The 21,829-nt window shown below is 38.8% G+C and overlaps 1 protein-coding gene across 4 annotated transcripts in view; it reads right to left on the bottom strand.

The window, feature by feature from the left end:
* The window catches only part of ZFYVE28 (zinc finger FYVE-type containing 28), a 147,830-nt gene that overhangs the window by 7,908 nt on the left and 118,093 nt on the right, over positions 1 to 21,829 (bottom strand). For 2 of the 4 annotated variants that reach the window (XM_041403026.1, XM_041403028.1), the window contains 3 exons: positions 9,820 to 9,974; positions 9,149 to 9,265; positions 7,498 to 7,602 (listed from right to left, as the gene is read on the bottom strand). In XM_041403026.1, the coding sequence (XP_041258960.1) occupies positions 7,498 to 7,602; positions 9,149 to 9,265; positions 9,820 to 9,974 (377 nt within the window). The remainder of the gene's footprint in view (positions 1 to 7,497; positions 7,603 to 9,148; positions 9,266 to 9,819; positions 9,975 to 21,829) is intronic. The other 2 variants (XM_041403027.1, XM_041403029.1) reach the window with 1 other exon arrangement.

The following is a 21,829-nucleotide window of genomic DNA, read 5'->3' as shown; positions in this document are numbered from 1 at the left end:
ACAAGAAAGGGAGGGAAAACCTTGTTCCTGGGCTAATTGGCCCAGTGCTTTATCATGCAATGAGAGTTTGGAGAAGTCTGCTGGGAAATGGATGAAGTCCACAGCACAAACATCAAAGAGGAGGAGGAAGGGAAAGAAGGGATTAATGAGACAGACTACAGATATAAATTTTGGAAGAAAACATTAAAAGCATGCACAGGAAAAAAGGCAGAGAAATGAGAGAAACAAGTATTTAAATGAATAAGAAACAAGTTTAGAGAAAGAAAAAAGCACAAGATAAAATGAAATAGTGTTAAGACTGGAAAAGGCTCTTAACTATTCAAACATCTTGCCTGACAATTTCTCATAAATCATGAAATTTTACCATCTTTTTATTTATTCTGTAGCTTTTAGCATTCACTTTTACATGTCTATGTAATGTCTATCTCATTAGCTAAAAAAAAAATTCTGCTCCTAAAGTTAAAAGTCAGATAAATCCAAGATGCTGGAGCTTTAAGAAAACTATAATCATGGACAAAAAAAATCACAGACACTGTAAGCTGTCAAAAAGAACACATTAATTAATTTGGCATTAAATATGTGCATTAGACCTAATGCAGTCCCATCTAATGTTAGAAAACCAAAAAAATAATCTCTCTCAGAACACAAGAGGAAGAGAACATGGACCCAGGTCTATCAACTGTGATGACTGAAACATTAGCCCAGAAAGCTGAAGTTTTTTCTGTGGTGCTGAGATACAAGAGACCAATGCAGAGAGAGAAACAACCCCAAAAGTTGTCGGAGCTTGCAGAAGGCCTAGGCCAGCAAATCTGTACCCTGGTAGGAAACAAACCAGAAGCAAGCACACCACAACTCCCTGCTGAAAGCAGCTGCTCAACCCTAAACTTGCCGTGTTTGTGTTACAGCCAGACAATTCAGAGAAAAGATCCCTTTCCGCACCTTTTGTTTTTATCGATTATTCCTAATGCAGAACTCCAGCTGAAAGTTCCTCCTGCACAGATGTGTGTTAGATTTCAGAGCACATCATGCAAGACTGCCCAGATTCCACTCCCACCAAACGGAGCTGCGGAGCGCTGCTCCCACAGCAGCCCGTGGAACCGGCACCGCTCAGCCGGCACAGCGCGCTACCCGCACCGCTGAAAAGGCTCAGATGGGCTTGCTGCAGCTCTTCTGATCAAAGCAGGGTTGGAAACTCTCACAGTCTGAAGCACAGAAAGTTGAAAACTAAGGTGACTTGACTTTACCCCTCCACTTCAACTGTCACAGTAAAATGAACCTTTTTTTGTCCCTCATCACACCTGATTTTCCACATGTCATTCTGGGCAATCTCTGACTTTGATGTAAGATTTCTAACAGGCAATTGTACCAAAGTAATTTTTGTTCTTGTTCAGAAGACTCAGTGCTGATTACAGCCAGCTTGACATTTTTCAAAAAATAAATTTTTATGCTTAATATAATTTGATGAAAATTTTGGGGCTAAGGGAGAAAAGAGGTACAGACTGCTTAGTTTCAGCTCTAGTTAAATATCTCTCTTAGGATGTGCAAATCTAGAAAGCTTTCGTCAAGACACAGCTTTACAAACTTGGGCCCAAGCCTCTGCTCTGACTGATTCAACATCACCTTGAATGATGTCCTGTGTCCATTCTGTTCAGGTACATGATCAGCAATTCTTTCTTTGGGCAAATTAATTATTTACATAAAATGGAGCAACTCTCATAGAAAACACTGGTTTCCATTGAGATATGGGTCAAATCTTTACTTTAAATCAGATGGACCAGAGACTTGGATCTCCCATCTAACCATCAGTAGGAATATTCTCTTACCAATCTTTATAATATAAAATAATTGATAATGTAGATCTACATAAAACATATCAGAACACTCAAAACATGTATTTATTAGACAAAAAGTTTAAAACCTAATCAAAATCCCAGTTATGATGTAACAGAGTTGAATAAGCCTGTTCTTTACAGTATTTAAGGGATGTTTTCCCATAAGTACTGCACAGAAGTCTCAACAAGTTCTACATAGTGCCAACAAAGAGAGAGAGTCTTTGAGAAGAAAATAGGCTCTGAGCAAGTTCTTAAAACCTAAGTCAGACTGAATTATTGCACTACAACCTAAAACCTGTAAGAATCCTGTAATTCTACATGCATGATTAAATAGGTTCAGATGATTATAAAACATTGCCTCCATATGGAAATTTGATGCTAGACTCCTCTCTCACACGGTGTAAGCAGAGCTGCTGAAAAAGGAAAAAGTGACAAGCTATGTGGACAGAACATGTTTGGCCACTGAAGTGGCCAACTTCTTTCATTTACAAGGTGTTGTTGCTGGTCATCATAAACAAGAGAGTAACCACAGGCACACAGAGGACAAAAGAAAAGCTGAAGCATTCAGCTGGGGCTGACAGCTGAATCTAGAGCCACGGTGATGAGATTCTGCACATACAGGAGCATGGGTGGGTTTTTCTGACCAAGGGACTTCTTAATGCAACAAGAACAAGAGCCTGAGCCTGGGACTGTGAACTTCTGAGCTGTGCTTGTGCTGCTGCTTAGTGAGCAGTCAGGGCCTGTGACCAAACAGGAGTGGGTGGGATGGCAAGGGGTCAGGGAGGAACAGTGTGTGCTGTGAAGCAAACAGATGCTAACACTACTTGGCACAAACAGGTATTTGTACTGGCAGCCACAGCAAATCCATTGTGTCTGCAGTTTTTAGTAGGTGGTAGCAAGGAAGGCAGTTCTGTACAGAGGCTAGAGGGATAAGGAGTGAAGATGCATGTATGGCTGCAGAGGCAGCTGAGATGCTACAGCAAATATTTTCAAGGAGCTCCAACAGCTTCATAATGCTTGCATAATTATTTCCTTGAGAAAAAGCTTCAGATTTCTAGGTATCTCATGCTTATTCTAGGACAGGAAGTGTAACTCACTTTCTTAGCCTGCCTTTAACTTCATTAAATGGATAATTTAAAATATTCACATTTCTCTCAGTTGTAATAAATCAGTCCTCCTGAGTAATAAGTTATCCCAAAATACATGTACAGTAAAACTCAGATTTGCCTAACTTTAGTATTAAAATCATCAAACTCACAAGGATAAATGTAATGCTCCCAAATATGGTGAGCAGAGTCACACTTGTGCTTTATCCCATTAACAAACTGATAAATGGAAACATAAAAAGGCAACAATTTTCAAGTCAAAAAAGTTAAGAAGTTACTCTGTGTTTGTGCACACCTACGTACAGACATGGGAATCTGCTAGCAAATACAAAGCAAGTTTTCTGTTAGGGCTAGAAATATGATGCCAGATGCATAAACACCCAGTGTTTGGTCTTTCTAAAGCTGCACTGGATATTAAGAATGACACAGCTCTGTCTGATCGGAGATGAGTTACACTGGGTTAAATAAGAGCAATTTTCTGACCTTTTCAAAGGCAGAGGTTTCCTCCACGTTGTGTGTGACCCATGCTGCCCACTCTCAGGCAGCTCTCATCCAACAGTGGTTTGTCCAAGCTGAAGCTCAGGAATTTCCCAACAAGGTTCTTCCTGTGCTGGTTTGTAGCTCACCAGGGCACAGGGAGAAAGGCAGTCACCTGGAAGTTCCCAGCACACAGGCCCTGTCTGCTATTACTGCAATTCAGAGCAAGCACCTCTGGCAGCCAAGAGCTCAACCTTTTTGCCCAGTTGTAGCCTGCCACTACAATTTGCTTTGAGTGTATACAGAGAACTTTGTACCCCACTGGCCATCACTTCCATCATATAACCAGGACAAGAAATTTTACTATATTTCAAAATTACTTATTGAATATTGCAGAAATTAATATTCCACCATAGGAAAATAAAATTGTTTTATACTCTCTCCCCATAAATATGCATAATTTTTTAATACTTCATGAAGTATAAATGTATATACTTCCTTGACAGTAATCTTAAGAGTGTTAGGACACCAAAGATTAACATACAGACCATAGGCTCATGCTTTTGTTTTGGAATGCCAATTAATCTGTAGTTTATTGTATTTCAACCTTCAGAAGGTCACAGGATTTAACTCTTAAACCCTTGCCAATGTCAGTTGGCTCATAATAAACATTCATATTTGTTTTATGACCCAGACCAGCTGGTGGGTTTTATATACAATAAGAATGAGAAATCTGACAAAAACAAGTGATTCATCTTCATAATGTGAGTAGACGCTAAAACCTTCAGTACAATCTTAGGGCCATTTATTTGTTCAGGTTGCTGGGCTTGCTTTCCATTTTTGGGGTTTTTTTTTAATACCATTGATTGAATACAATCTAAAACATTTGCTACATTCGGTTAGAGGGATTTATTTGATTATAGGGAAGAGCTTTCCTGGCAGGTAGCTGACTGGACCTTCTCAATTTGATACATACTCTGTCACAATGGAGAAGGTAAGAGCTATGATGTGCTCCTTTGCTTTCAATTGTTTTTCCTCTCAGCTGAAATAATTGAGTGACCTGAGGTACAGAACTGACGTACAAAAAAGGAATTAATTAACTTTGATGCAATGCTCTCAGTCTTTGCGCTGAATCCCTTTACAGTGATAATTGTGGTGTATTCCTGTACTCCTATTGATGGCCCATGGCCCACATTTGGCCTGAAGGACAAACCCACCAGGCTCACTGCAAGAAACAGGGAACAATGTTCAAGCAGCAGAAGTTGCCTCATCTACCAGATATCTTCCACCTGCACCCAAACATCACCCAAAGGCAGGGGCTGTTCCTTCCACAGTGGCCAGCAAAAACAAGATACATGGGGAGGTGCTATAAGGGGGAAAAGGCACAGAGCTGCTGAGATTAAAATCTTGGTGGAAGTTTATGCCTCATGCTGGATACCTTAGGGATGGCAAAACCATGTATCCCATTAGCTGACCCTGCATACCTCAGCAGAAAAAGCCTGTAGTGTTGCCAGCAATGACAACTTGTGACCTGAAGGGACAGGGATTTGGCATGTATTGGAGGTGAGGGGTGTTTCTAAAGTTCCCATAAATTCAGCAAATTGACCCACTTCAGATGCCCTTTTTAGTAGACTTTCTGTGACTTCCTGTGTTTTGGAAGGTGGAGCTCATCTCCATACTCCTCAGCATCCTGTGTCTCTTTGGGATACATAAAATTCCTGCCCATCAGAGGCCTGGAGCCAAGTAACTGCAGACTACACTCTTCAGTTTACAGAGTCAGAAGAGCTGTGCTGGTTTGTATGAGTAGCTATTTACAGCATGACCACTTCCATGTAAGCCCAGGGAGGCTCCCAGAGAAAGCCTGCAAGGAGCAGGTCTGCCTGGTGCAGACATGGCCAAGCCTCCCAGTGAGCCTGTGTGAGCACCAAGAGCAGAGTACCTGCAGGAGCACCTGCTATTGGCTTGGTTTAGAGGGTATGTTAGCATGGGACAACAATGGCCAAGGCAGCCAAGCTCATCCTGGCATCCACATCTACTTATTTAAAAGGGACATGCTTAACCCACAAAGATTTGCCTTCTGCCATGCAGGCACACATAAAACACCTGCTATTTTGGAATAAAGGCGCAGGCAGGGGTTGTTTTGTTGAAGTTATCTGCATATGCTATAAATAGTACATATCTGGTTTTACCATTCACTTAGGGCAGGGACAGAACTGATTCACACTGCCTGGGTGTTGCAGGGCCTCTTGTACCTCCCAAGATTCCCTTTTACTGTGTTGGGCATAACATCACCTAAGTACCCAGACCATTGCCCTCTTATTTCAGTAAATAACATCCCAACTGACTTCTCCAAACATGAAACATTCCCCATGCCAACAGCAGCTGCCATGAAAGGCTGAAGAACCTTAAAAGCTGAGCAACATGCCAGGGAAATGACTTAGCTGTGACAAAATGTACATCCACTGTGAGAGGGTTATGCAGCATCCTGCAGCTCAGAATAACTGGCTTTCAAGTTCTGTAAGTCAAATTCACCGACAGCATCAGCATCGATCCAAAACAAAAGAGAATGAATTGAAGTGGTAGAGAAGGAATAATCTTGCACTCTTTTGCAATATAGCCTATACATGGTAAGGATTTTGTTTAAAGATTTGTTCCTTCCTGCACCTTCTGTGACATTCTGAATTACAGCACAATAGAAAAATCAATTAAAATGACTACTGAACAGTTCTTTATCTGCCTCCAAATCATCTTCCTCCAGAAGAGATAATATTTCTACAGTGCATTATACATGAATTAGCCCTGCTGTTCTAAACAGATTAGATTCTTTAGCCTGCAGCTTCAGAAGAAGGGTAAGCAAGCAAACCATGGGTTTTATATAAGCACCAAAGTTATAAATATGTAGTGTTACTCTAAAATCTAATCTTTAAGAGGTTAGTTTTTTTCCCCTCTGTGATTTCTGATTGTTATTACAAACGACATGAACCAGTATTTCTTTCCTGTTGGCCACCACCCTCCACATACAAGCAGAGGCACACACACTGCTTTATCACCCAGCTCTGTCATCCTGCATTCCAAACCTCTCACTGGAAGGACAGCAGTGTATGTGGACAGATACATCACAACACATCAAAGTTTTAAAGCACAAGGAAATTACTGCACACTTGAGTTTCTGGGAAGCTCAGAGACAGTTTCATAGCTGATGGTTGTCTTGTACTTCTCACTTGACCACAGACATATTATAGCTCTGGTAATTGGGCTCCTGGTGTGCTGAAACCACCACTTAGCCCTGAAGATCAAAGCTGATTGCTTTCTTGTTTGCTCCATCTCATGTATCTCTTTTCTTATTCTTTGACTGCAAGTGCTCTGATATCTTTTAATCCATTTTTTATACTGAGTTTGCCATAATAAGATTCAGCCCACAACTAACTCTGAAGAAGCTCAGATTAATAAGAGAAACAACTTGTGAGCTTTCAGAATACTTGAACCTCAACCAGAACTTTGAGACTTATGTGCATTTTTCATTCCTAGCATGTACTCAGTGAGATTGGAGCAACCTCAGCAGACTTATCTAAGACTATCATTTTCTTTGAAATAATATGGTGAAGAATGTGAAAATATTAGCCAAAATATCTTGATCAAAGACAAAAGTAAAGAAAATATGAAAGGTACTCCTACCTTGGGATAAAGCAGCACATCCACATGCAGCAAATAATATAAAAGCCCTCTCAAGATTTGACTGAGATGACCTTACTTAGGGCTTTGCATCTCACACAGCCTTCAGAAACTCAACAGATGTAACATTATACACTGTATTAAAGCCTTTACGATACAGACCCTTTCTGCACTGATACAGAGGAATTCATACTGAATATGACCATTTGTGGACAAGAGTTTCACAAGGCTCTTAGAAAAAACCTGAAAGAAATATGCTTGGTTTACCTTCTGACTTCGTCTGTAAAACAGCATGACAACATTTTATACTCACTTTCCAGAACCAAACATTAAAAGACTTTTCATTTTAATGACCACCTTTTTAATACATCAGTGTTGTCTCATTTTAATTCTTAGAAAAAAGAAAATACCTTCAAAGTCCCCATCTCTGGCTTTTGCTGCAAGTTCTGAGGATGATATACTTTCTTGACATAAAGCACAGTCTTCCAATGCTGCATTCCTTAAACCATGATTAACTGTAAAACAATTCAAAAAATACTCATATTTTTCCAATTTTCACTTAAAAAATTCATGTTAGAACTTCTGGGATTAGACCACAGTATCATCTTCTTAGACTTCTTGCTTTTTCTCTACCCTGACAGAAACAGTGATGCACAAGTCTCCTATTCTGCTTTGGGATGACAACAGAAATGAAAGAGGCTTTTATTACAGGACATGCAGTCTTCTTACTTCTGCTAGTTCAGCTGATCTACATTCTATTTCCCAATTCTCAACTTGGATCCTTTAACACAAGTACATTTTGAGAACAAGGAGAGATCCCCAAGGTGAATCACACACATCACATCAATCAAAGAGAAACTCCACCCCAAAACTCCCCTTTCTTCATTCAATGCTTACTTTTGTCAATGCCATCTTTTTTAATGCAAGAGTTCATCCATTAGAAATTACATCCATCCAAGTACTATTGATTAATATATATTTCCCAGTGATAGTTCTTTACAGCTCCTGTTTTTTATTACACTTACTTGAAGGTTCAGGAGCTCTTGTGCTCTCTTTCTAGCCATTTTGTCTAAAACCATTAATTTATTTATTTTACAATAAAAAAGCCGGTCTATTTTCATATCATGACAGGCTGCCACCATAAAACTGTTGTGGAAGTTTCAACCAAAAGTAACAGAAGACTGTCATGCACGTTGTGCATTATCCCACTGCAGAACTGGGACTGAGTGTAGGTTTTTTCTGCTGACTTGATCCAACTTTTTCACTAAGTTTTTCACATAAAAGCTCAATGCTTTTAAATGAATCTGGGAGAAAGAAAGTTTTCAGTCTGGAGGAAAGGAAGTAGGAAAATAAAAAGAGCTCTGGTCACTTTCAGATGCTGGTAGTTCTAATGATAACAAAGGACAAAGGTAATGGCAGCCTTGCTGGGATGACACTGTTTTTCTTAGCTAAGTTAGCCAACTTGCTACTTAGGAAAGAAATAATAAAAATTATCACAGAGGGAAAAAACTCTTTTGTTGGTTCATGATCTAGTTCTGGTTCCATTACTTTAATTACCTAGAAGTGAAATGTGTTATTTTTCTATCTTGAAGCCGAATTCTTCAATTTATTCAAGACATGACAGATTTCAGCATGTTACTGAGCATTCCCATCTTAGACTCTGTTCTTTGGTAACTTCATATGTACCCAGTGTGAAACAAACTGGGGGAAAAAAAAGAATCTACAAAGTCCAAACCCTGCATAAATCATGGGCTATAAACAATATGGGCTACAAACACTGTGCTGCTGTTAAATATAGGAATATGGAAACAGCAGATGAACTCTGAAGGCTTTAACTCTTTAGTATTTGACTTAAAATGACCTCCTGAAGAGGACTTCATCCTGTTTACAGTCTGTTTCCATGACTCCTTTTAAACATAGGTGAAATCCCTGCACAGTAAATCCTGTCAAAAACATAGCAATATGTTAGGGGAATTTGTGTCAAATAGTTTATGGACTCCCACTGGGAATTCTGCTACCAGCAGAAATTCATTATAGAAAACAAATGTTTAGATCTTTTACCTTTCTTCTGCTTTTCCTTGTCTTCTGTTTCAGGTTTGGTTGCCATAACTTCAAACAAGGTCTTTAAGATACTTCTCAGATCACTAGCATAGTTTGTCTGCAGCTGGTCAGCAACACCTTACAGTGTGAGAAAATGGGTAAATCAATTCTGGACTGCTACACCATCCTTAAAAAAGTATTTAAATCTGCCTGTTAGTACCAGTAATGGCCTCACTTATTTTTAAGGGCTCACTTGTTCACGTTAGGAATAAAAATTGAACAACTGATTAAACTAATTTTCCTTAATGGCCAAGATACATTCTGGTTTTTATGCTACCTGCAGCCAATACATATATTCCATATCCTTTGGCAGGAAATACTGAGAGATGAATTTTACATGAAAACAGAACTGCTAACTCAAATTTCATTGCTTGAACACAACAGGGCATCACCAGGGAAAAATCAAACCTGACAGAAGTCCAAATTCTTCAACACTACAGGTCTAAGCTGTCAGCATCTCTGATTCTGAGCTCCAAACAGGTAACAGGTCCTTCTAAACCAGACTGCAACTTAGGGCCCAAAACCAGAATTCTCCTCAAACTTCATCTCTAGTCTTTTCTACCATAACTTGATGTGCAAAAACCCTAAAAAATAAACCAAAAAACAGCTTAATAATTCAGTGATTCTCATACCTGAGATACAGACAAAAAGGCGGTGAATAAGATCGTTACTGCCATGAAATCTAGATCTGATCTTCTCTCGTGTGGCAATTTTGGCAGCCTGCAAAGCCAGCTGGATTTCTTCCTGATCGATGTCATCAGATGAACAAGAACTTGTCATTAAACTGCTGTCAGAGAAAGAAATAATGTAAAGGAAAGTAATGTAAATCTTCACTCAGTTGTTCAGGATGTTCAGCAAATCCTAAAGGATTTATGACTCAGGCAAGACTCTATAGTACCAGAACTAATTGCTGTAAATTCTTGTTGAAGTTAATCAGCACGCAACCAATCACCATCATGTTTGATTTTCACTCTGTGACAGCTGCAAAAAAAACTTGAAGCAGAAAATCACTTGTCTGTATTTCACTGCATTTTTCCTTAGCTGTTAAAAGTGCTGTACCATTTTTCACATTAGCTTCCTCTAAAAGCTCAATCCTGAGACCGTAACTCCACCAAAAAACCTGAAGGGGAATATCAACCTAAAAATGTGAAGGTCAGTTCTGAAGTCAACTTAGAAATTTACGAACATGGAAATTAGCTGAAAAAAAAGAAAGAAATTCTGAATTATGTTACCTTAATATAGCAAGAACAGAATCTAAATATAGCTTCAGAAAAAAAATTGGAAAGAGCAGCAATAAAATATGATTTACACAGCAGAGGTAGGTTAATTCCCTTATAAATGTAACATTAGAAATAGCTGAAATGTCAAACGATTGTGAAGAATGGCTCATCAGCTCTAAAGAGATTTAAATGTGCCACCAAATGTCTACTCAAACTTTAATTTTTTTTGAAAACCAGATGCCAGACATTTCCACACTTTCACCACCACCACCCCTACCACTTTTCTCTTACAGAGAAGAAGCTTGAAACAACTTGAGACAGCAGGGAAGCCTTGGAGAGAATCTTCAAATATCAGGAATTACCTTCAATATTTGTAAAGATGTTAAAAACAGGAAGTACTTTGAGGAAAAGCAGAACTTTGTCCCTAAAAGCTCTTAAATGGGACTAGAGCACAGGATGTAACTATATTGAAATCCTAAAGATTCACTGTGCTGACCAAAGGAAACAGGAGCCTTCTTACTCCATTACACTCAAGTCACAGGGAACACAAAACCATTTTTCTCCACATACTGGAAAGAAATTAATATTGCCAATTATTACAGAAAACTAGACTATTTTACTTAAAATCATACTTTTGCTGTCCAAAACTCCAACACTCTTTACAGACAAGTGCTATGTTAAAAGAAGAGTTACTAAGTGCATGTGTAAGCAGCATGTATAACAAAAAGTAATTTCTAACCCATTTTGAGTTCAATCTGCTTTTATCAGGCGCAGAAACATTCACCATCTTGCAGATCCCATCCTTATGGCAGTATGCATGAATAGTTATTTTGGGAGAAGACACATAGGTAACATTTTTATTTATAACAAGATTTTACAGGATATAGTTTTCCAATTCTACCTGTAGGCTTCACAGATAATCCTCTGAAATATAAAAGAGAAACAATTATGCCACCCGATCTTAAAAGCCCTAGGAAAAAGAGACTGAAAATAAATAAGTACTGGAGATTTGTTATTGATAAAAATAACAATGGAAGATGTGTAGCATGAGAACCTTAACTGGCCCCCATTCTTTCAAACACAGAGTAAAGACTAGGCTTGCAGGAGACACATTTTATTCATGTTATCTATTGCTACTAACAAAAGAAAATTCTTGTAAGGAGATGTTATTTCTATGTTTACAGTTCCACCAGCACCATGACTGACCGGGATTATCAAAGACACTGAGAATGCAGTGGGAATTCTCTTTCAATTTTCCTTTGCCTTTCCGTAGGGGATACAGCAGATATTAGAACAGCAAGCCTGTCAGCATGGAAAGGCCTGTGTTCAGGACAATGAAAAGGTCATGTACAAATGTGGCTCACAAAAGAATAAACTGAAAGGCAGCAAGAGCCAGGAAGAGATTCCTGACTCACAAGGGTGTGCAGGCAGAGGATGCCTGCTCACACACAGATCAAGGACTCTGCCTTGCAACATGGCCAAGCAGGCTCTAGTTTTTTGTTTTACCTAAGAACCTTCTTAGTGATACACACATATGCACCATGAATTGCTCACCAAGACAAGCACGGACCTCCTGACAAATCCAAATGCAGTCTGTGTAATCATATAACCCCAATACAAAGGTCTCTTCAAAACTCCCAATACACAGAAACTTTTGTGCAGGGGAAAACAGGGCTACTGAATCAAGGATGACTTCTCCCTCCAAATCACAGCTGAAGAAATATTTCAAAGGAAGGTGTTAAGTGGGCAGAGAGCTGTGAAGAGTGCTTTTCAAGAATATAAGCTTCTTGGTCCTTTGCTGTTTTGCAGAAAGGCTCATTCCACAATCCTGACCAATTTTAATAATAATGTTTGCCTTTCTGAGCCTCCTCCAGCTGGGATGAATGCAGTTTTACCTACTTCCTTCAGGAATGTAGTTTGACCTACTTCCATTGCAGCCTATTTTGTTAGATTTTGTGATGTGTCATTAAGACTGGCCATGTCACCACAAGACTGGCTGGGCTCTTTTCTCCCCAAAATCCCCAGCAGAGAGCACATGTGAATTGCTCCAGCACTGTGGGATGGAAGGTCGGCATGTCTGCACACTCATATTTATAACATACTTTCATAGGCACTCTCCCATGTAAACTGCAGTATACACATAGAGCAGATTCAGAAAAAAAGAATATTTTGTTCTTGGGATTGCTTGTGCTACTACAAAGCAAAAAAATGAATACTCCAGGAAAATTTGAAACTGGACCTAAGAATTGCTACAGAGTCAGAAACAATAACTCTGCCTTTACCAACACAACCAAGTCCAACTAAGACAAAAATGATTCTCAAAGAACATCTAACAACTATCAGTTCTTAACTTTAAAGTATATCTAACTGTAAAAGAATGTAGCCAAAAATACAATATTGTAGAGACAGTAAGAAATACTGTAAGAACAGAAACACTGCAATTGTTTCAGATAAACAGCAAAAGAGCCAGCTATTTTTTAATATTAGAGTATCCCAAAGAGCAATGACTGCATCCATGCAAATAGATTCTCATGATTTTATAAACTGATAATACAGAAAACAAACCTGACATGTGATCTACTGGGTGCAGCTTACTTTTTTTTCCTATAAAGAATATCTTTCCTACTTGGCTTATTGAACATGGATAATTTGGATCAGCATTTTCAGCCAACACCAAATATTTAGGAAGTATTTCATTAACATCAGACTACACTTGGATCCAGAATGTTTCACAGCCAGCATCCACAGAATCATGTCTCATTGCACAATACAAACAGCCATACTACTGCTAGAGACAAGTCCTCATTTTCTCAACTATTTGGTTGAAAGCAACCTTGAATAACCCAATGAATTAAGTTACAAAGAGCTAACACCAAAATACACATGGAACTCCCCTTGTGAAACATTTATCATACACACAATGCTTATCATGCATTAATTTTTCTGACTGTAAAACCATTGCAAAGCTAACACATCTGAAGGTGAATATAAAGAAATAAGATGTTATGTCAAAGGTTGATTCCAAACAATAAATCTGCTTTTACCTTATAAAGGAACAGACACCCTGTGGCAGATAAAATGAATTAGCTTTTTGTTTAACTTGGCTGCAGCCACCCATTTTAAAATTACACTTAATTTATTACATGAGAAGAGTTGTACGACTCTTTGAACACTTTCAAGGCGTATCTCTACACCTTGCCTGGCCTCAAGGCTTTACTGTGAAATTTAGCCAAATATGTACAAGCAAACAAAAGCCAATAATGTAATTGCACATAAAAAAAAAACTTTCACCAAGATGCAATCTGCTTGATAGCTTTTGTGTTTCAAAGGACACTCTGAGCCAGTTTAAGTAGCAGTACTCAAACATAATGGAAAAGGGAACTGTGGAACAAGAAGGTTATGACAGACATTTTCAGAAGTAGACAGGCATTTTAGGTAACCATCTGTGATACTGTGGGCTTTGGGCTGTGTTTGTTGGTCATTGACACTCATCCAAAACCAGTCAAAGCAGCAAAGTCTAAACCCAAACAACCAAAGTCAACCAATTCAACGTTGATACAAATTGTTTGTGCTCAAAACATAGCAACAGCTGTAGAAATTTGTGTCCACTCACAGATGTCTCCTTTCAAATTTGTCTGGAAATGTTTGGTTCTTTAAACCTGAAATCTGCTCTGCCTGAATACAGAATGTATGAGATTCTCTGAAAGAATTTCTCATTATTCACACACCAACCCTCAGAGTATCTTAAAAATGCATTCAATATACAGCAGTAACAGACAAAAAGAATTTAAAAGCTCTATGTTTCAAATACAATGAATACGAAAAATCAACTGAATTTTCATGTTTTCAAATCTATCACAAAAAACTTTGGTTTGGTTTCTTTATCTTTTAAATCAAAAGCAATAGTGGGTCACTTCTTGCAAAGGAGAAAGCCCAACAGACCCACTGTACCCTTTATCACAGAACCAGAGGATGGTTAAGGTTGGAAGAGAGCTTGAAGACCCATCAATCAACCCAACCACCCTTGAAGATTATCCAGCTCCAACAGAAATATGGGATGCAACGATGTCACCAAATTTAAAAGGAAATTAAGACCACACTTTAAGTCTCTGATTTCAGAAAAGGTCTTCAGTGATAACTGATTTCCAGGGGAAGATCTCAGAAGATTGTCAGTGCTGCCTGTAAACAGAGAGGGCCCAAGTTTCAGCCACACAAACTCATCCCAACTAAATCTAAGTAGAAAACTTCATAACAATAGTACAAATGTTTACCAGAAAAGTGTTAATACATAATTCAGTGACTAACCTCACCATTTATGTTGCCCAAATTCCTGTGACATCAGGGATTCCCATTCACTTTCTCTGGGAATCTTCAGTAAACTACTCAAGCAGGGGAAGAAGTAGAATGTAACTCTCCAACAAAAGAGGTAACACCTTCCTGCTGTAGTGGGAACTTAAAGCTTGTGAATCCACTTCACAGTGAATTAAAAATCCATGCAAGAATCCAATCCATTAAATGGAACCATTCTGATGCAGAGGTTCACCCAGAGATGCATTTTAAGACCAGGACGCTCTCTAGGAAAGTTTGGTAAGTGATGTACAGTAGCAGGTGAGACCCTTGACAGTAGAGAAATGCGAAAACTTTCCAAGAAGTTTTCTATGATTTCACACATTCCTAATGTTCTACACAGAAGGACATTACAGTTATAAACCTTGTTGGAAGTTTTTACAAAGGGTCAGTAGCCCATTCTTAAATATAAATTAGTGTTCATTTAAAAATTGATGAGAGACGGTCTACAAATTATAAAGCAGTGCAGTTCTTCGGACTTAAATGGTATCAATTAATTTGCACTAGTTGGCCTTAACAAATCTCTCATGTCCATTATTTAACACCACATGTACTGAATAACTAAATATAGACACATATGTAGGTGTCTCATGTATGTGAATTTCCCTGTATGCAGAGGTACATTTACAATATTCTAGTTTTTACAATATTTCTCACAACACATTATCATGAGCTCCCCAACTTTCATTTTTTGCTCATACAGAATTTACCACAATGGCCACCTTATGATCTGAGTAAAATATCAATAACATACACTTTTTATCCAATTTACAATATTGAAGATTCTCTCCCATTTGAATTTTTTCATCCTTATGGTAAATGAAAAAAAAACCAAACCAAAATATTTGCAGGCAAATCTATGTTACTGATTGCATACAATTTCTAAAACTTCAGCAAGTTGGTACATTGCTCCCACTGATATTTGTGTAGGCTGCAACTGGAAATCTCACCACTAACCTTTTATTAAAGCTATTACTCTTACTCCTCTACTTCAGAAGGCTGTAGTCAACTCTGGGGTCCAGTTTGCTAAAAAGAACAAACAGCAACTCCAAAGGCCATGTAAAGGCTCAAACACAATAATTCAGGGAAGACAAAGGTTGCATCCATGAGAAATGACAAGAAGAATATTACAGGGCTTTAGGTAAGAGATATGTAATTCCCCTATCACTAAGAAAAAAACCCCAACCTACTTCCCCATCCTGCTTTTTGCAGTACCTCTAGTGTTTCTCTTTGGACAGTCTCACCAGAAACACAATAAACAGTAGGCTAAAACCTGTTGGTTTGTAACATGTGCTGGTTTTGATGTAGTTGGAAGAGAAACTGTGAGAATCATTGATTCTTACAATTATTTTAAGTGAACTTGATGGCTACACACTCAATTTTAGAGTCACTTAAACCCAAGCCAGAATATTATATGCTGTTATTTAGGTAATAGCATATAGTTTTTTAGCTAAGGACTATGCTTTAAGGAATGACCCCAGAAGCTACATTTAAAGCTACAAAAAAAAAAAAAAAAGCTTTAATGCAGGACTTTATTTCTTGTCTTTTAAACCCTAACATTTTATTAAGTCAAGAGGGTTTTAAAATATAGCCAAATATAACCCTGTAGCTATTTCCTCTCTCTTTTAAGAGAAACAGGTCAACAGAAAAAACCCCATCAACCCAACCACCCCTAAAGCCCACCAAGGCTTCAGACCTTTGTATTGAGAAACAAAAAATGTAACTGCATGCAAATCCCTCTAGCTAGAAATCACCAAAAGAACTGGACTTGACTGGACAACAGCATTACCACAAGTGTGAGCAATGCCCAGCTCCACTGACAGGACACGTGCTAGAAGCCCCATCTGCTGTCAACTTTCTGAATTCCTCAGTGGGGGGAATTGTCCTGCGCTGCAAGATTTGTCCTTAGCTTCTCTTGCCCCTGTAGTGGTGGGCAATCTCAGGCTGGCTCAGTAAAATAAGGAATTTGGCTAATAGGATTTTCCATATGGCCTAGGTGGCATCTCCAGTCAGGAAAAAGTCCTGAGCATTGAACTCTAATGCATCTGAAATCAACAGCAAGAACTTATGCTCCAGACCCTGGCAGCTTCTGTAGCTCCCCACTCTGCTGGAAGAACATCTTGAATCTTTCCTCAGCTGTTCAGACCTCCAACTGCAGAGCATTCTCACTTGGACCTTGCAAAATCCACAGCTGGTAAAGCAGCATCTTGCTGAACAGATCCACTCTAAGAAACTCAGCCCAGAAGAACTTATGGCTTACCCAAACTCATTAACACTCTGGACTGAGTTTTCAGATGAACACAAAGATACAATATTTCAAATGGAAATGAAAATAAACAACATTGCCAGTGCAGAATTGATCAACTTTAACAGCGCTCTCTCCCAAACATCTTTTCTGATCATTATAGATGAAACTTCTGTAAGTGTGCATATGAAAATAATAACTAAAGAGAACATTAGTAATCAACAGTGGTGCTTTCTAACCATCAAATTAAATGTCAGATACTTGCAAGGTACCACACTTACTGCTTTTCCTAAATTAAACCAAAAAGGGATAAAACCTGCAAGATAAAGTTATTGTAAAATTTAAGAAAAAACAGAACAGAAAAAACAAGAAGTTAGAATATTATTTGGGTTCTACTATGACTTTTTTCAATTCCACCATGACATTTTTTCTACCACTTTCTTGTAATCAAACTTGCATTTAAAGCTCTCAATCATTCACTCACACTGCAAAAGGATAAATTAAAATGAGATTAGACAACAGAAATATTTCCACTTCAAAAATATATATTGAACTGGAAAAATCGAAAGTTTTATACAAATAGTATAGGACTTATGATGAAATGGTACGTAAAACCAGCTCTGGTGTCCAAGCCAGGGACAGAGATATATCAGTCCCAGCTTTTACACTTTCTGCAGAACTTGACAAAGGACAGGCAGAACGTGGATACCTGACAGAAATATTTCAGGGCAAAGAGTAATTTTATACAGCTCGTTAGCAATGTCCTCTGCCATAGGCAAGCCAAGTTCAGCATGGCATTGCAACAAGTGAATTAATTCATTTAGCATCCAGCTCCTGCAGATCCACCCTTGACTTGCAGCTCCTGTGTGTGGCAGAAATGAGATGGAGATGTAGCTTCAAAATCACTTCCCAACACAGGAACTCTGAGGGATATGGAAACTTGGTAGCACGACATTTTCATACTGCTTCCATCGGTTCTCTCACAAAATAATACAAAAATGAGCAGCAGAAACATTAATGCACCCGAGGGTCTAGGAGAATCCCACAGAACTTCCATATCCAGATGTAGTAGTCAAAGCTGAGAAAAGCTAATGAAAGCATTAGGTGGAACCTTAAAATTTTAACTAGAAAAGATAGCTTTCTCTTTATTTTTCACCTTCAATACAACTGTATGTATGAGGAAATCCTCTCTTTCTTCCTCCAATCTAATTGTGGTTTTACAGTGTATCTTTAGACATGGACAAAAACTCTGCAAAAACTGCAGTTACTATAGTGATTTTAATTACACATAATCTGAAAACTAACAAACATGCTATTCTAAGGGTTTTACTGAGGGAAAAAACCCTAATCTGTAAAATAAAACCTAATTTCTGAAAGCTAGTAATTTTCTTCTATTACTATCACTGGGAACACCAAGTGACATTCAACAGCAGATTTTTTACACATCACTAAAATGAAAATGATTATAATTGTGGCCAAATTACTAAAAATGAAAATTGCAACTGAGCTATGTAGAAACAAGAACACAAGCCCATTATGATCACTTTGTGTCAGTCTCCAGCCATATGGTATGTTTGATATGCCACTTGGAATACAGCCCCCAAATGGCAAATTTGGAGTGTCTACCAATTCTGCCAGAACAGTCTTATTGCCTCTGCCACTGATGCTAGTCAGCCTAGAATATTGCCCTATTTTACTTGATTTACACAGAGAGCAATATATTCTATATTTACTTGAACCACATTGAACATTTTAACACATCTAAAATATGAAGTTTATAATTTTAATAGGGAAAGATCAAAAAACTTCCAAAAACTGAATTCTCACCTTCCCACTGCAACAAGCACTTGTTAACATTAGCTGCCTGGGTTATTCCTTGGAAAAAATAAAATATGCATCTAAAGACAAAGATATGCATAAAATATAAAATACCCTGTAGAATATCCTAGAAAGGAATGCTATAACTTAGAAAACGCTACACTATTTTGAGAATTAATTTTTTTTGTCTTGCAGGGTGAAGAACAAGATAGGCATGAAACACATCAAGTAGAATCCTGGCGGTGAAAACCCAGAGACATCTGCTTCAGTCACATATGTCTCACTGACTAAAATCAGAAGCAAAAGCTGACAGACCTCATCAAGGCTGACTTTTTGTTTTGCTGGTACTGCTCAGCTGGTTGTTGGGGCAAGGGATGTAGCAGCTAAACAAAAAGACTGCATCCAGCAACCCATTTATGACTGTATTAATACTGCCCTCAACCTGCTTGAGTGACAGAGATGTGCAAAACAGCACAGACTCTCACTGCCTAAGAGACACACAGTTTGCAGCTCAAAATCATTAGGCAGGAACAGCATCTATAGTGGAAGTGATTCACATTTGCTCAAGGTATAAAACCCCTTTCTCTTCCCACAGCTCTGCTCACGGAGTCCTTTATTTCCAGGACTCCAGTACAGTACATGTAAAGCCATTACTAACAGCCTTTTTCTGGTTGTCAGCAATCTCACCATAAAGAGCAGCTCTACAGAAAAAAAGGGAGACAGAAAATCTACAGTAATGCACTGCTGAGACCAAAAATGACAGCACCAAACATTAATGCAGAACAAATCTGTCATTTTGCATAGCTTCAATGTGAGCTGACCATGTTAACAAAGGCAAAAGTGCAAGACAGAAGAACTGGAGACAGAGCTGATCAGGTAGAATGATCACTCAGTTAAAATATATTGTTAATGTATTTGTTGTACTCCATGTTATGATCTACAAAGCCCCCAGAGTAGCTGTGGTCTCTGTTAAAACCTGCAGGCATGTAATTTGTGCTGTAGCTTTGATAGCTTAAGCTCTGGACCATGAGATGAAAGAACTTAATTCTTCTGCTATAATTCACAGTCCTGGAGAATAACCAAGTTCTTTTTCCTTTTGAATCCTTTTCAAGGCACTGAGTTCTACCGATGAGAAAGCACTGTATAAAACCTGCTTCTGTAAGAAACTGTCCACCCACATGAATTTTGCTTGGTCTGAGAGATGGGCAAGAAACTGGCTCAGAGCTCTCACTCAGAGTGCTGATCAATGGTCGGTACTTGGGCTGGCAGCCTGCCACGAGTGGGAACCCCCAGGGATGGACATCGGGCCTCACTTGTTCAGCATCACCAAAACAATCTGGATGACAGGAGTGTGAGCACCACTGCCAGGTTTGCTGGTGACACCACACTGGGTGGTGAGGTGGAAGTGTCGGCAGGGAAAGCATCTCACAGAGCAGGACAGGCTGGAACAGGGAGCTGGCAAGAGGAGTGTGGAGCTGAACAGAGACAAGTGCAAGGTCCTGCAGCAGTGATGACACCAAAGAGCTGGCACAGGCTGGGATCCTTTGCTGAGGGGCACCTGGGGGTCCTGGAGCACAACAAGAGCTGAACAGGGCTCGGCAGTGAAGCTGCTGCAGCAGTGACAGCAAAGCAGATGCTGGCATGCACCCACAGGGGCACCACCAGCAGAGATGAGAGATGTGACCGTCCCAAACTGCCTGTCAGGCCACACCTGGAGTACTCCTGTGTCCAGCTGTGGTCTCCACAGTGCGAGAAAAGGAACAGATGGACTGGACAGCATCTAAAGGAGCCCCATGAAGATGATAGAGAACCAGCCCTATGAGTAGACTGGAGGAATAATATCAGTATTTTATTCCCTGGAGAAGGCTCCAGAGGACCTCATCACATAAAGAGTGGCTGTAAAGAGGATGGAGGCTGACTCTCCACAAGGAGCCACATGGAGAGGACAAGTTGTACCAGGAGAGGTTTCATCTTGATATAACAAATATTTTACATTAAGAACGATCAATGTCTGCCCACATATACACAAATACAGATATTCTAACTGAAATATCTAGATAAATATCCCAACTCTAATTGCTGGCAGAGTCTTGCTGTTTTGGCATAAACTTGAGTCACAATTCATTGCAGATACTGCTTTCTACAGACTGTAAACAATGTGCTAAAACTTCACCACCAATTTTTTAAAATGACTAAAATAGTAGAAAAATATACCAAAACCCACCAGTAGTTAAGCTGCAATGACATATCTTAAAAAAAAACCCCAACCAGTTGACTAGGGAAAGCATCAAGTGTAACACTATGGTTAGTTTTAAGAGTTATTACTTAAAGTTCTCATTTACTGGCTCCTTATAACCTTAAAATAAAGAAGCAGAGTTTACCATTTAAAGTTTAGGCAGACCAAAACTCGAATACAGATTCATCAGTATTTCTTTCTCCCTGGCACTCTTACAACCAAAACCTCCAATGAGACTCAAAATCAACTAATTGTAACTACCCTGTTCTTCTGTTGTCTCACTTACTTTTCCTCATCATTCCCAAATGAACATTTTTCTTGCATTTTTCTAGCTGCAGTCTTTCAGACAACTCAGGTCCAAACTTGGAGTATGTCATATTATTCTTTGCTGAGAAAGCTGACTGCTATTATGAGCATCTCAAGCCTGGATACTGCTTAATAAATATTTTGAAAAAAAATTATCTTCTGAACTGGGCTGAAGACTTAACTTCTTGACCACCAGACCTCTGAGACTAGAAAGAGGAATGTTTTACATAGATCAGGTACCAATGAAATCAAACTTTCCTCAGCAAAACCATTTAAGAACCCAAACCACTGGTTTGAATGGTGCTTTGGGATCCAAAGAGCTGGAATTTTCTCCCTGGTTCTCCATTTGGAAAACAATAAATGTACATTTATACAGAAATCCATATATTCAATACTTCATTGTTTCAAATCAATTCCATCTGTGCTATTTAATACACTATTAGTTCAACATTACTACTGCAGTTAAACTG

Source organism: Onychostruthus taczanowskii, unplaced genomic scaffold, assembly GCF_017590055.1.
Source record: "Onychostruthus taczanowskii isolate IOZ18803 unplaced genomic scaffold, ASM1759005v1 scaffold2, whole genome shotgun sequence".
In the NCBI taxonomy this organism is placed as follows: Eukaryota; Metazoa; Chordata; class Aves; order Passeriformes; family Passeridae; genus Onychostruthus; species Onychostruthus taczanowskii.
The sequence above is the reverse complement of the archived record's forward strand: the minus strand, read 5'-3'. Positions and strand labels throughout refer to the sequence as shown.